This window comes from Drosophila takahashii, chromosome 2L, assembly GCF_030179915.1.
Source record: "Drosophila takahashii strain IR98-3 E-12201 chromosome 2L, DtakHiC1v2, whole genome shotgun sequence".
NCBI lineage: Eukaryota > Metazoa > Arthropoda > Insecta > Diptera > Drosophilidae > Drosophila > Drosophila takahashii.
The window spans coordinates 20,900,263-20,915,778 of record NC_091678.1 but is presented as its reverse complement, the minus strand read 5'-3'; the positions used below and the strand labels follow the sequence as shown (position 1 = coordinate 20,915,778).

General features: G+C 42.0%; 2 protein-coding genes across 3 annotated transcripts; one reads left to right on the top strand and one right to left on the bottom strand.

Moving 5' to 3' along the window:
- Nucleotides 1-285: 285 nt before the first annotated feature.
- Nak (Numb-associated kinase) lies at nt 286-11,918 on the bottom strand. Of its 2 annotated transcripts, none has more exons than XM_017144571.3 (8): nt 11,426-11,918; nt 8,087-8,220; nt 7,890-8,023; nt 7,265-7,817; nt 6,640-7,205; nt 5,853-6,151; nt 5,520-5,744; nt 286-3,231 (listed from the first exon to the last, which is right to left on the bottom strand). In XM_017144571.3, the coding sequence occupies exons 1-8, from the start codon at nt 11,586-11,588 to the stop codon at nt 851-853; spliced, it is 4,455 nt and encodes a 1,484-aa protein (XP_017000060.2). In that variant the 5' UTR covers nt 11,589-11,918; the 3' UTR covers nt 286-850. The 2 variants fall into 2 exon arrangements, with proteins under 2 accessions (XP_017000060.2, XP_017000062.2); XM_017144573.3 differs by lacking the exon at nt 286-3,231 and adding an exon at nt 5,043-5,426.
- Nucleotides 11,919-12,185: 267 nt separating this feature from the next.
- On the top strand, nt 12,186-15,502 carry Tango6 (transport and golgi organization 6). The gene is made up of 3 exons (XM_017144588.3): nt 12,186-12,335; nt 12,394-14,592; nt 15,000-15,502. Exons 1-3 carry the CDS (start codon nt 12,275-12,277, stop codon nt 15,500-15,502), a joined length of 2,763 nt encoding a protein of 920 aa, XP_017000077.2. The 5' UTR covers nt 12,186-12,274.
- The last annotated feature ends 14 nt before the right edge of the window (nt 15,503-15,516 follow it).

The following is a 15,516-nucleotide window of genomic DNA, read 5'->3' as shown; positions in this document are numbered from 1 at the left end:
TTTAATGTCACGAAAGTACTAAAATAGCAACAAGCGTTGACAAAGAGAAAAATTATAAGGTACTTAACCGCAAAGAAAGTATATATATTTTGAACAAGCAACAGATGTCTTTACGTTATCTTTTGACAAAAGCAACCCTACAGCTGACACACTGCCTCGCCAACAGTCGTAGCTAGAAAATTGAACAATGATTCTTAAAAAAAATTTATTTTATTGAAGTACCAAGTTTTTGTGACTTTTACACACTTGTGATTATTTCCCAAGGACACCAATTAAAACACTGGGTTCAAATATAAATAGAATACGCATATTTTATATAATCGAGATAATACATATGCAAAACAAATGGTGTACTAACATAGACGAGTATGTTAATCGATACGGATAGAATAATTAATTCTTAAATACCTTGGTGTTAGTGAATGCAATTGGTTTAAGCAATAAATTGTTTTTGGGGTTGTTATTGGGTGTATAATCACATAGTTTTGTATAAATAAATAATTGAGGGAATATTTCATGCTGAAAAATGCCACAAACATAAATGTAACTTTGGTAGACTTACGCATTGTATAAATTCTAAAACATGTTTCACTTCTAAATCTATTTTACATTTTTGCACTAAATAACAGTTATAGGTATTGGATCTTGTTCTGTGTATAATATGTCTGTGGTTATAATATTAACCACTTTTCAACATTGCTACACGCGAATAAATACTAGGCTCAAAAAATACAGATATTTTAGTTATTGGAACGATACAAAGAACGGAGAAAAGCTTAAACGAAATGCCAAAATAATTTGAAACACTCAGTCTCAGGTCTCCTTGATAGTTTTTGCCCTTTCTTCCGATTTACGAGAACAGATTGTTGCGCCTTTTGAGGGAGCCGAATTTCTTTTCCGCCTCGAGTAACATCTTCTCGTTCCTCACCACTTCAAAAGGAATGGTCCTGGACAAGCGATCCATTTCCTGATCCGAGGGAAAGTCCTCAAAGCTCATGTTGCTGAAGCCCGTTTTCGCTGAATTTTGTATGGTATTTGATTGGAAATTGCGACTGCCACCAGCTCCTCGATTCTCATCCTGATCCTGCTCGTCGTCGTCGTCATCATCGTGAGACTGGTACTGCAATCGCTGATGCTTTTGCTTGCTGCCGGAACTCAGCGAACTGGTGGATCCCAGGGCAGCAGCACTTACTTTCTTGTACGAATGCCCCTTCACTTTTTGCGTGAGCTTTCCCGGCAGAACCCTCACAGCCAGATGGGACTTCTCCTTCTTGGCCTTCCCAGCGGCAGGTACACCGATTCCGTCTGCCACCACATCGGCATCACGCAGCACCACGGGCTCCTCCTCGTCGTCCGGTGTGAAATCGGAGCAGCGATCTTGGGAGATTTGCACATAAGCATTATCGGCAATGGGCAGCAATGGTCGGAGATGGGTTATGGTGGCGGGAGCAGCCGGAGCAGCAACGGAAACGGGGGCAGGAACTGGTGGAACAGGTGCCGGAACTGGGATCACAGCTGCTGCTGCTGGTGAGGATTGTGGCTGGTTAATGGAGCTGCAACTGGTGCTAATGCTGGAGTAAGACGGCACATTCACATAGACACTGCTGGTGCCACTCGACTTGACCGTCTGGTTATTATTATTATTATTACTATTATAGTTCATCGGTGGCTCCGGCGTTTTGTTGATAATAATCGAGTGATTTATGGTCACCAGTTGTTGTGGGGCAGACGAATTAACAGAAACGGACACGGGAACAGAGGCAGGAAGAGACACAGACACGGAGGCGGGCACTTTGATCACATGGTTGTTGTTGTTGTTATTGTGGCTGGGAAATTGGTGGAGCTGGTGGATCTGGTGGTGCTGTGGGTTCTGTTCGATGGTGCGAATTACCTGTGGAAATGGCTCCAGGCCGAACAGATCGCATTGGTTGTTGGCCACGGCCTCTGACTTCTCCTGGAAGGGATTAAAAATTGGTTCATTAAACTCATCTAGCTGTGGGGAGTTCCCCGCCTGATTTGTTGGCGTCAGCTGCGTTGGAAAGCTGGCAAAGTTGGTCGAGGCATCACCCTTAACTGGCGTTGAGGTCCACATCTCCTTGGCCTTCGACTTGGGCTTACTCTTCTTTTTCAGAGGAATTCCCACGGGTAACTTAAAGGGAGCCAGGGCAAACACATCTTCCTCGGATTCCAGTACCTCGGGTTTAGTGGGTAAAGCTGCCGCCAGCGGAGATTCGGTGCTGCTCTTGCTTTCTCCGGAACCGTAGTCCAATTCATCATCCAGCAACAACGGACGATCGCCGAACTTGTGCAGCAAATCGCTGGAAGTGGGACTTAGTTCCTCGGACGGGGCGCTCGGATCTCCGCTGCCACCAGCGACCAGACCACGGTCCTTCTTCCTCATCCGCACCTTAACCACCACCCTGCTCCGCACATCGTCCTCATGGGTGGTCACACTTTCACATTCAGCATGATAAGCTGAACTGCTGCAGGTCTTCACCGACTCGCTGATGCCATCCATTTCCGTTGGCAGAGGACGACGCAGTTTGGCTTGCGTCTGGCGAGGATTCTCGTCGAAGAGATCATCATCCTCTGCCCGCAGATCACTGGCCGATCCTATGGAGTCGCCATCCGATTCGGCCGCCTTGGCAGCTTCTTCTGCCTGGGCAGCCACCGCGGCGGCCATGAGATTGAGTTGCTGCGCCGCCTGGTGGGCAGCTGTTGTGGGTTTCTTGGTCTTGTCGCGCAGTTTCTTAACAATAGGCAAGTGGGCTGTCTTATCCACCTTGTGATAGGCCACCTGTTGGATCTTATGAATGGTCTCCGGCAAATTGCTAGTCACCAGCTGCATCTGCTTGAAGATGCCGCCACCACCTTCATCGCTATCCTGTTGAAAGAACTCGGAACCCTCCGAATCGGAGTCGTCGGAAGTGGGCTGATCCTTGCTGCGCAGCTTCTCGTACTTGTTGCGATCTTCTAGCGGGAGCTTCACATAGCCAGAGACACCTTCTCCTGCCCCTGCTCCAATTCCGCCAGGCATTCCACACTCCGAATCGGTTTTCAGTTTGCTGATGAGCGAGGTCTTCTCCTCGCTGGAAACCTCCAATGTGGGCGAGAGCAGCCACTTGGAAGAGTTGGATGAGGTGGCGGTGTTGGCTCCTCCTCCTGCTACCAGGCCGATGGGCGTGGCCACTCCGCCTCCTGTTCCGCCGGAGGAAACACCGATGAATTTCGCTGTGGACGAGAGCGAAGGACTTTTATGCAGTAAGGTAATGAGATTACGGGTTTACGGGTTAGCGGCAGTTTGTTCTACAACTAATTATGGATGAAATGGGTGAGAGCATGTCGATGTGGATCCCCTGGAATGTAATGAGTTACTGAGTGATTTATGAATGCTCAATGCTCAACGTGACGTATACGTAATATTAGTTCAATGACGAGGGCGACGATAGAAGCTGGAATACGTTGTAATGTTGACCCAAAAGTTAGTTTCGGGAATTATGTGTTGATTTTGAGGCATGCACAGTTCATTTCTATCGGGGATATCACAGAAATCTCTTCTATTGTGCATTGAAACCAGAACTAAAACGGATTTTGGTTGGAAAAGATTTCTGTGACACTTTTTTGATAACTTTTTTTACTTTTGTTAAACTGTGCATGCCTATGCAAACCGATTACTTATCAATTATATTACCCACAAATTGAGTTAGTTTGAATTACATTTTGTGATTGTTTAGTTTGGTTTTAAACATAATATAGAGTTTATTGCAGTTTTGCTTCAGTTTTGGTTTAAATCTCATACATTTCTTGTGGCTGAACTTAAGCTAACACCCTTTCTTAACTGGTTTGTATAAATATATAGTGCTTTATGTATATATATAGATATAATCTGTATTTGTTGTCATCTGATAATTTGCTTGTATGTGTCTTGGTTACCTGACTTTTGTTGCTTTCATTGCGCTTTATCTGTTATATTTTTCGCTCTTCTAATTACTAAATTTTAGCTCTTTGGTTTAACGCTTCAAGGTGTCTTCCCCCATCGATTTAACTTATGTACAGTATTAACAAGGGTAGTAGTTATAGCTAGTTGAACATTTCAATTGGTGTGGCGGTGTGTGAGGAGCATAAGAAAACAGTTTGGACAATTTGGAAAACATTCTTGGACTATCTTGAACATGATTGTGTATTGTCTTGCGTTGATTGGACTCTCGTGTTGATTAATAACAATTGATTGAGTTACTTTTGTTTGTTTGTTTGCTGCCACATCCGCAGGGACCGAAGCTTTAGGCGAACTTTATCGAAAGCGAAAATATAAAACAATCAGACGTAAAGATCTTAGTCGAGTTTGCTGTCATGTCGAGCGGTAAATATATCTACAGATCCATAATAGTAATCTCTTTAGCATTAATCTTTAGAATTGCACGTTTTTAACACATGTATAGTAATAACTCTGATATGCAAATTATTGCCAAAAATGTATACGCTAGTTAGAATTGAATTGCTTCACACTCTACGCCAACAACATGAATAAATATATCTAATATTTTCTCTTAGATAGCTAAAATTTATAATTACACACAGAGTAGATACATTTACAAATAAGCCAATGAATTGTACAATAAAAATAATTGAAATTTGTTCTTTTGATTGGTTAGTTTTTGAACCACAACCGCTAATTTATTACTTTTAAGAACTAAATTTACATAGAGGCTAGTTATAATAATATATTAATATTGGTTTTTTAGCTTTCATTTGTTTCTAGCTTAGTACCAGCACCAAGTTATATTTTGTTAGAAGCGCTAAGATTGGAGATGGTTAAAGGGATGGTAAAGTGATAAAAAAAACCTTGAACATTTTTAATAAAATTCATCTTTCAATAGAAAATCATTGTAATATTTAGCTAATTTTTCCGTAAAGTAATATTTGTTCAAAAATAAAATGGTTAACGATATTTTATAGTTAAATAGTAATTTGAATAATCATTTATCAATATTTTAGGTTTTTTTTGTTATCCTAAAAGAGACAGAGTTGCTTATATCTGTGACCAAAAACTTATGAAACACCAAAAACAAGTTAAAAGAAGAAAGATAGACAGTTTCTTTGGGGTATTTTCGGGACGATTAGTGCGTGCATTGTGGGGTATTTACAAATTGATTGATTGCACTTAAGTAGTCTACGTCGCGGGATCTTCCACCCTTTTCTATATGGCACGCTAAATCTTTCGATCGTGCAGCGATCGGCTAGCAAATGGATAATCTATAGCTGGAGCTGATCGTATCTTTCGGCGGCTGCCGATGTTGTCTGGAAGCGGCTCCTTGGATGGAGGATATCGAGGAGATCGCCTTGGCGGCTCTCTGCTGAGTTGAGCTGAGCGTTACTAGGAAGTTTTTAGACTACGTCTACGTCTACGTTCAAATCACTTTCACTTTCTGCATCGAGATTGAGAGCGAACAAAAGCAACAATCGGAAAACTAAACGTATTCTGGCATTGCAAACGGTTAAGGTAGAATTTCATGCTTTACCTCCGGTTTTGCGCAGCGAGCTCGCCTTCTCTCGCAGCCCGGGTGGCAAGTTGAATGGCGCCGATCCGAAGGGATCCTCCGAGACCTGCGGTGGATGCGGCGAAACGGCGGTCGCAATTGGAGGAGCAGGCACTGGAGCAGCTGCTATAGGAGCCACAGCCGCAGAGTTATTCTGCTCCGTGGGCGTCAGCGTGGATGTCGTGGAAGCCGATTTGGCTGTAATGCCTATAAAAATGATACTGGTTAATATTGAGTTATAAATTGACATTCTTTAAAAAATATATTCTTTTTAAATTTCACGGAATAACCTATTTTTTCTTCCTCTCAACTTACTTCCTTGACTTCCTCTTTGGCGGATCTTGTCGAACTCCGCCTCGAATATATGATCCTCGGTCATTTGGCTGAAGGGCTGCTCCTCCTCGAATGGATTCCATGCCTCCACTCGCTTTTCTACAGCCGTTTGTCCAGGTTTAATTAACTCGCTAATGGATACCGCCGCGGAGTTGGCCGTTGCAGATGCATAGATCCCGGGATTCGAGGCAGCACTGGCCAAAGTCTGGGGACCATCTCCCATGGCAGCCAGGTTATTGTTAAACGGGGCCAGAAACTGACTTGTCTCATTGGCAAACGTTCTGGAGCGCAACGAAATAAATGGATGATTAAATGATGATCAGTGAGTGAAGGGATAAAATTAAAATTGTAAGGGAAAAGAGCAAGCATAAGTAAATGATGGGTTACAGATCTTAAGGCTACAACGTTTCTATTGACTTCGCGGCTCATCGCCTTCGTCCTGGTCACTTGTAGCTCTTAAGAATGAAGAACACACAGAAAGAGACAAGCAGAGAGTGAGTGAGAGAGCAAGAGAAGAGCAGAACACAGAACACATACAGATCGTGCTGGATCAAAGCATTGAAAAGGGTCTAAAATCAAGAATATTTGTATTTAAAAAGAAAAGTTAAAATTGATCAAACAAAAATGTGTCTGTCTTTGTTAGAGAAAATGTTAGGAGATCTATAATTTCTGTACTTATGAGATAGCATCACATTCAATAATTAAAAATTTCTATAATAAATTTGTATTCTTGATTTTAGACTAACTTGTTCGCTAATATTCCACTTACTTATTGAAGGCCGAGGTGTCGCTAACATTTCGTCTGTGACCACCTCCTCCGCTGGGCTTAGGAGGCGTCAGCATATTCTTCGTGGGCGTGCCGCCAGTGCCGCCAGCATTCAAATCCTGAGGCACTTCCTCCTTATTAGGCTCCTCTGCTGTTGGAATAAGTTCTGCTGGAATTACCGCGGTGGCTGGCTCATTGAAGGGATCCGGATAGCCAGTGGTCTCGAAGAGATTAGTGGCAGCAGGTGCTGCCGGAGTAGCCGCCTGATGAGTTGGACCTGGCGGCATGGCTGGAAAGTTGGCCTGGAACTGCTCGACCACTGGTTGAGGCTGTGGCGAAGTGATATTCTGCCTTGGCGAGGGACTGGGAGGCAAGCCGAGACCCAATGGATTTCCTCCATGCGCCGCGGAGGAACCCTTGGGCCGAGAACGAGGAGCTACGCTGGTGCCCGCCTCCACAACCGACACATTCTGAGCCTTGGCTGCCTTGGAGGCTGCGGCACTGATCCTCTTGGCCTCCGTCTCAAACGGCGGCACCACCAGCAAGTCGAAATTTGGAATGGGGGTTTTCTAATGATAAATACAAGATTATTTTCTATAAATTCGAATAAATTTTTAGCCATACTTACATGTAGATTCTGCACGGGATTATCCTTGCCAGCCAGTCGAAAGGCCACTTCACAGACTTGCCAAATGTTTGGCCTCTTCTCCAGATCCGTATCCAACATATATTTAATCAGCTGGTGCATGCCCTTCGAGTACTTCGAGGAGTCTGGAATGGAGAACTGCCCATTCTGGATGGCCAGTGTGCTCTCCCCAAAGGGCAGGGAAAAGAAGCACAGCTTGTAGAGCATGCAACCCAGTGCCCAGATGTCCGCCTTGGTGGTAATACTCTTTCCCCCGTACAGATCGATCATTTCGGGAGCTCGATAGGACAGCGTTGTGTACTTCTGTATTTCCTCCTGCACCACAGTGACCCCATGCTGCTGCGGATTTAACGTCTTGGCCGTGGCCGATCCAAAGTCGCAGAGTACAAAGTTGCCCGCGTCCGTCTGTAGGATATTCTCAACCTTGAGATCACGATGTATGATCGGAGTCTGACAGTAGTGCAATCGGGAGACCGCCTCGGCAATATCACAGAAGATGTTAAGCACCTCGGGCTCCGTAAAACCAACATGTAATCTAAAGGGGGATTTTATTCAATTATATTATAGTTCAAAGATCAAATGAATTTAATTAACTCATTCAGTTTACCTGGCATTCATCATGGCCAGCATGTGATGCTTGCAGTAGGGCATCAGTAGCAGCACCTCGCACACCCCGTTCCCAGTGGGCGTGATGCTCGAGTCCACGTAACCGATGATGTTCTTGTGCCCACTCAGGTTGCTCTGGAATGGTGAAAGTGATTGTTGTATTAGATTAGGTCTGTTTGTCCTGATTTATTTACTCACCGCAATCTGTATCTCGCGCTTGGCCACATTCAGATCGTGCTCATTGTTGACGTACATTCGCTTCAGGGCGTACTTGGTTGCCGAGGAGCTGCCCCCGCCGTTGCCCCTGGCCAAAAAGACCATGGCGAAACCACCTGCGAGAGTTTTGGGGAGATGGGGGAAGAGAAAACCGGAGCATTAGTGGGGGTAGGTTGACGGGCTAGACAGCCATAACAGCTGTCAGCTGTAAACAGCAAAGCACATATTTCAGTGAGGGGACTAAGTGCTAGAAAACACAACTAGTTGGATACCTTAATAGTTACAAATAAAATGGTGCAAATTATTACGAGTAGTTAGTTTAGTTTTTGCCTTCAAAAAGTTATTAGTAAAAAAGATTTGATTTTGGCAAAGCAATTTTGTAAGCCTAATTGTAGGAAGGCTTATTGGTCATCCCGGGATTGAAAACTTTATTGTTAGTAAAATATATAATGATATTAAGTAGAAAATAAAGGGGTGGAAATATCAACATTTTTTTTTTAGTTTCGCTACTTATTCAAAATTTTAATGCCAAAAACCACTTTTTTAAGATTCGTTGAGAAACATTATTAGAATTTAATAAGGTGAGTAATATGGTTTTATCTCCCTTCATAATGAATACGTGTGCTTCATAACTATTTTCTATTTTTCTCGTAATTCAAGTGCTGTGCAAATATGCACTCAACTGAGCTGCAATTATAGGGTATCTAAATTCGAACGATAGCAGTTACTGTCTGGCCATGGAACGATTTACACATGTTTTGCCTAACAGGCGATTTGCATGAGGTTTATTTCATTTTATTGCAAATAGAATTCAAGTAGAGCCCCCACATTCAGACCCTCTTCACCTGTCGTTTTGCGCCACTTCAAAATGTACGATAAAAAGGCAACGCAATATAAACTAAACTATTGAAGGTCACGTACAGAAATAACAACAATAACATGCGACAATAACAATACTCAACGGGGGAAGATCGGGGGGTGAGAAAAAAAAGATAGGGAGCGTAGTCACTGAGAAAAATATCATCTAAATAGGGTTCAAATATATTTTTTAATTAAATTGATTTAACCTAATGCTCACTGGTTATTTTTAATGCGAACCAATAATTATTTAAATACCAAAATTTCACAAAAAATCTACAACAAAATATATTACAAATGTAAAAAATAATTTCCTGTCCATAAAAAGAGAGAGAATGAATAGCGGACATACGAGTGTAACCATTTTTGCTTGATTTTTGCTCGACTTTGTGAAATTATGGCGTCAAATGTTAATCAATGCTGAAGGTTGCCAGCCAACAGCAACAAATCAACTTTGGCAAAAAGTACAGCAACAACATTCAGTAATAATAGTATGAAAAGCAACACCAACAATGCACAATTGTAGCGATGCGAGAAAACTGGAGAAGGCAATTTGAAACGCAAACGAGGGTAGACAAAGTGGCTGAAAGGGGCTAAATGGGGAGTCAAATGCAAAGTGGGCGTTAAGGGGGGTTAAGGTGGGGCAAGGAAAAAAGCTCCATTCGTTAACCGTTTGTCGCTTAGTCATTTCTAATTGTTGTTGCTACTTTTGCTGTCTTGTTGGGTGCTCAAAGTTAACTTAAAGAAAGCAGGTAAAAAATATAAGGTGATTAAGTACTGTGTACTGTAAACATGCTCAGCATATTTGGACAGTAAAAAAAGAATTAATAGATCAATGAAAAAATTAATGATTTTTTTTAAATAAAACTAATTTACAATATTACTAAAACGTTAAAAATTTATAATGTAATGTAATGTAATAATGATGTATTTTAAGCAAAGTACAGAAATATTTCTTAAGGGAGTTAGAAATTCTAAAAATGAAAACATTTGTTTCGTCGTAAACCTATTAATATTTTAAAAAACTCCATTCCCACTGAGAGTCATAATTCCAAGGGCCGCTTTCTCGTTCGTTTGTTAAATTTAAAGTAGTGTTAAAACCTTGAAATCATATAGGAAAACTGTGTTTAAAGCTTCCTTTAAATTTAACAGGCGGACGAGAAAACGGCCATAAATCTACATAAAATTTGTTCGTTTATTCAATTAAAATCATTAGTTAAAATGAGAATGAATAAACAATTTAAAGGAGAACTTATGTAGCACTTTATTTATCGCGGAGAAATGGCCTAAGTCTATACACTTTCCCCCAATAAATTACAGGGTATCCCCCACAACAGCTGACTGTCTGACAGCGGCGCCAGCGCAGCGCAAAACAATATTACGAATCGAGTCCGCTTGCCAAATGTATAAAAGTAACAAAAAAGAAACTACGTAATGTCTAAAGGAGAGGTAGCGAATGGAAGGAAAGGCATTGTGTGAGCAATCGTTAGATGATCCAACGTTAGATGGCTGGTGTTTGTGCCAAGCCAAGGAGGCACTTGCACGCGGGACGGGGATGTGGTGCACTCCACATTTCAAGGACAAGGACAAAGCTATTTCCTTAGGGGCGAACTTTGCCATTTAGCTCGGGGAAAGGTGAAAAACGGAAAACTGGGAGACAGTCGGCTGATGAAGGCAGTTGAGTGTTGGTCTTGCCGCTTCATTGGCTAAATTAACATAATTGATTCAATTGATTTGTGGCCATGTGTAGTGGCTACGGGAATTCTATGGGTATTCTTTGGAAAAACCAACTAGAACTGTGACTGTGTTTGTACAGTCGAGCTTCTTAAAACACAAAAACCCATTAGTCAAAAAAACAAAGAAATTTAAAATTCGAATTATTGAAATACATAAGTTATGAGTTAAGTTATACAGGATGTTATGGGTTATGAAAGTCAATTCATATAGTTTTTAGCATAACTAGTTCAGAGATATATTTGAATAGAAAAATTAGTTGTAAAAAATGAATATATTATTTGTTGGATAATTTTTGAAACTAAAGTGTAATTTATTTGGTAATAGTTTTTTAAATTTAAAACTAAAAATCTATAGAAAGGTAAGTTATTTTTACATTTATTACTAAAAAAAGTCTTACTAAACCTAACAATAAAGACTTCAATTTTGAAAATACTTTTATCGTCCCAGTTAGTTAATTTCGACCGTATGTATAATCGGAAATGCGACAAGTGGCGCCCCCAATTAAGTGGATACGCAGCTGATTTTTATGCTCTTTAGCGGTTTGTGTACGCCCCACATTTGGGAATTCTCGATTTTTATCTAATCTGCCGGAGGGAGAAACGAAAGAGGGCATGTAGGCTACTGCCCACCTGTAAATCAGCCCGGTGATAAGCATAATCGCTACGTGCTACGTGTTGGGAGATAGGGGAAGTGCGGACAAATATAGATGGGTAGCAGTATGTGTACCTTCTGCCAGGACATCCTCCACGGTGACCGTGACGCGTCCCACTGTAAAGACCTTGCCCACAAAGCTGTTCTTCTCGTTCGAGGACGACGAGCTGCTGCTGTTGGGCGGGTTCTCCAGTCGCGAGTTCTCATTGCGCTCGAACTTGGACAGGATTTTCTTCATTTTCCCCCGATTTTCACCAGAAAATGTTTACTGCCCAGCAGCACTACACACTCACACACACACTCGCGAGCACACACACACAATATCACACGGACTTAATTGCCTGCGCGTAGGTGTTTTTGGCAATCTTTTTTTCGCGGGGGCGGCTGACGGTGGGCGGAGCGTCGGTGCCGCTGGACAATTGATGCACGTTCGAGTCCGAATCGGTTAGCTGAATTAAGCTATTCTGCGCACTTTGTGTTTTTGCATGCACTCACACAAAGCAGGGGAAAAAGAAAGTTGTTCGATTTTCCTGCTGCTCTTTTTTTGTTCGTGGGCCAGTATGACCAGAGCGAAATGATGCAGTCGATGCGCAATCCGCCGCCAGTGCAGCCGACTATCGATTGGCAAAACATAGCTAGATTTAGGGTAGAAATAGCTAGAAGTTAAATAGTGCATAAGAACTGTTGATTCTTGAAAGACATTCCGTAAGGAAATAACAAATTTATAACAATTTTAATAGTTGTGAATAATTTATGTAATTTATTTTTAGAAATTAACGTAAGCCGATAATTGATGTACCCCTTGAAGTAGCTATATTGCCAGCACTTTGTTCAGCTTATCGATTGCACTTGTGCCACTGTAAACACTCATCTCTAGCAAATGGTCGCGAATTTCGCACAAATTTAGTGTTTGTTGTGATAATAATGATAAATACGGCCAAATACTTTGCTCTTTTAGAGGAATTAACTTTAAATAAGGCACTAGGTAACCAGAGTGACATGTTTTAATAAATAAAACAATTTAAATATTGTAATATTTGCAGCAAATAAGTCAAGCAACTCAGATCCACCCGATGTCCTAGAAAACAACCTGTTAATTTTAGAGAAATATGTGAAACTAGAGGTTGATCAGCAGTTGCATGAATTGTGCGAGGAATACCTGTTGACCGCCGCGCAGAAATGCAGTATAGATCCCACAAGGGAACCCACAATTTCCTATATAGTGAGACTGCAACATGTGCTACACTCCATTACGAAGAATATCAACTTCCATAGCGACGCCAAGGAGGATCTAATATCGGTGGCCCACCTGAAACTGTGCATTCAGGCCACCCAGGAGCTGTCCTATTATTCCCTTCGATGTCAGTTGCATGAGGATTTTTACAAGTCGCCTATATTCAATGAGGCCGACGGAAAAGTGAAGGCGAATCCTTGCTTGCTGCTCCTGAGCATTCAGTTCTTCGTAAATCTACTGCCAATACGACAGTTTCACATAGCCAACTCCATGGAGCTAGTTGAAAGGGATCTTCTGGCCGCCATTATGAGTCTGCGTGTTGAGGAGGACTCGGTGCACTTGGAAAAGGCTATATCCTACCTCTGGCAACAGGAATCCAAAGCGGATTTCTTCCGGCACATCCTACTCTTGAAGGCCACACCTCTCAGCACTCCTCTGGCCAAAGTGTTGCACCATCAACTCCTCGGAAAACTAAATTCAGCCCAAGGATTTTTCAGCTTTGTGGAGGCGCTGCATCAGACGCCCAATGTGAGTCCCACAAGAAATGCGGAAATTGTTGCGGGAATTGTGGCTAGGAAGGGATTCTCTCAACTTGCGCAGGAAAAGATGATTCTCCAGGTGTTTGAGTATTGTAAATTTAACCTTCGGGATGCGGACAAAATGTGTGCCGGTGTCTTATCCCTTAGGAGGCTCTACGATCTAAATGATGCCAATCAGAAGCAGATAGAGGAAACCTTATACAAGCACTGGGAGAGTCTTATTAACCCGGAAGATGTTATAAGTGGTTTAATCGTAATGGAACACCAGGAACTCTGCAATCGCATCCTCTTGTGGCAGCATCTTTTCTGCTCCTCCACCGTGGCTTGTTTGGCCAGTAACCTTCTAGTTCCTTACCTTCCCCTGCTTTTTCAACTCTACGACGGTTTTCCTTTAGAACTACCAGCCACTAAACAGCTTTCTATGATCATTTCACGTTGTCTGGATAACAGAGAAAGGGAAAAGGAACTGCCAGAAGTGCTTAAAAGACTTTTAAAGTGGCAAGTCGACGAGGAACCTCCTTGGTACAGTTTTCACCCACGAATTCTCATCCTCCCTTCCGCAAACAACCAAGTTCAGGTTAAAGTAGCCCACCAGGAGCACCAAGTGGATCATGATATGGGCAGAATTTTGCCTGGACTGCTTATCTCAAGCTCTCATCACACGCTCACTTGCAATGTTTTCCTAGTTCTTTTACGTTTTATGGGCAACCAGTTAAAGGAAAAGTCATCAGCCAGTGTTGATTTTATTTCAACGGAAACGGAGCTGAAGGACTTTCTGAACTCAAAGTATCAACTAAAGCTGGATTTGCTTATTGCGCTGAACCAAATGGTGGCTCACCAACCATTAAGGGCTCAGCTAGCCTTGCACACCAAGGAGTTCTTGCTCATACTAAAAGACTTGTTGGACCATCATTCTGGAAAACAGGACACTGCGGACCATATCTTACTCATTGTCCTAAACCTTTTGCAGGAACTTATTGAGGGCAGCGAGGATCTTTGGCTCGCGGAAAGCACTAAAGAACTGAAGCAACAACTGCAGCAGTTGCGATTACGATCTTCTAACCCTCTCGTTCTCCAATCTGTACAATCCTTGATTACATTAATCGAAGGAGTGTGGCGACCAAGTGAAGCCATAAAAATCCAACCATTTCACAAAGCTCGCTCTTTGATAGAGGAAAAGCAGTCCCATTTGCAGGTGTACGGCATTCAGATGATAATGGATTTGCTCAAGAAAAGAGATCCCGCTACCATGTCGCAGGGTCATCTCATTTTAGCTTTAGCTCTGACCACTCTTAAGAACAAGGAATCGTACACATTCCTCAATTGTGTTCGGCTCTTTGTGTCGTTGGTTCATGTGATGGAGTCCGAAGTGCTGGACAAGCTGAGTGACGAGTACTTATCGGAGACGGCTGAGTTGGATTACCGATTGGTTGTGGGCGAAGCTATCCTGAAAGTCGCTCAGGAGTTAGGTGAGTACTCCATTTAATGATTATTTTGTAAGCGAAAAAAAATATCGCTCAGAAATAATGATTATTTTGTGAGCGATATTATTTTGCTTAGAAATATCACTCAAAGTTAGATTGCAGCCGTCCTACGCGGAATTTTACAAAGATTTAAATGTGCTCTTGTATGTAGAACCACGGAGCACATATTCAGTTAAGAAAAAAATAAATTTTTTTGCATAAACCGCCTAAAAAACAACAAAAAAAAAATTTGTATAAAAAAACACTTTCTGTGGGAATTGAAATCGTGCTTACAGCTCGGTGGACCAATACACTACTAACACCCATTAAATAAAGATTTTTATTATTTTACTTATAATGATTACGGTCCCTGATTAAAATACAAATCTAGACTTATTTAACTACTCTTTCAGGCCCACTTTGCTATAGATACAAGGCTGTTCTGCTCAATTGCTTTATGCACGGCTCACGATCTCCGGTTCACGATTTCAGAATGTCAGCGTTTGCCAATCTCGCCCAGCTTTGTCGTCTGTTGGCCTATCAGGTGCAGAACTTTTTCCACGAGCTTCTCCAACTGGTTAATAGCGAATTAAACAACGGCGGCTTTGTGCCTACTAAGCGGGCAGCTGTCTTGGTTTTGGCTGAACTGTTAAACGGCATGGAGAATCTACTGGACTACCAGGAAATGCTTCTACCCATTTATCGACTGCTAAAAGCCATCGAATCAGAGGAGTCTTGTGATGCGCAAATGCGTCAGCATGCAGCTAATGGCCTGAAAATATTAAACGAGAAGTGCAAAATGCTAATTCAATGTAGCTTAGAGGAGAATTCGTTACAAAAACAGATAAAGGTGCTGGGCATCAAGGACGATGTTTCTTCTCAAAGAAAAAACCGTCATATTCTCGAACTGAATTAAATATTAGCCTATAA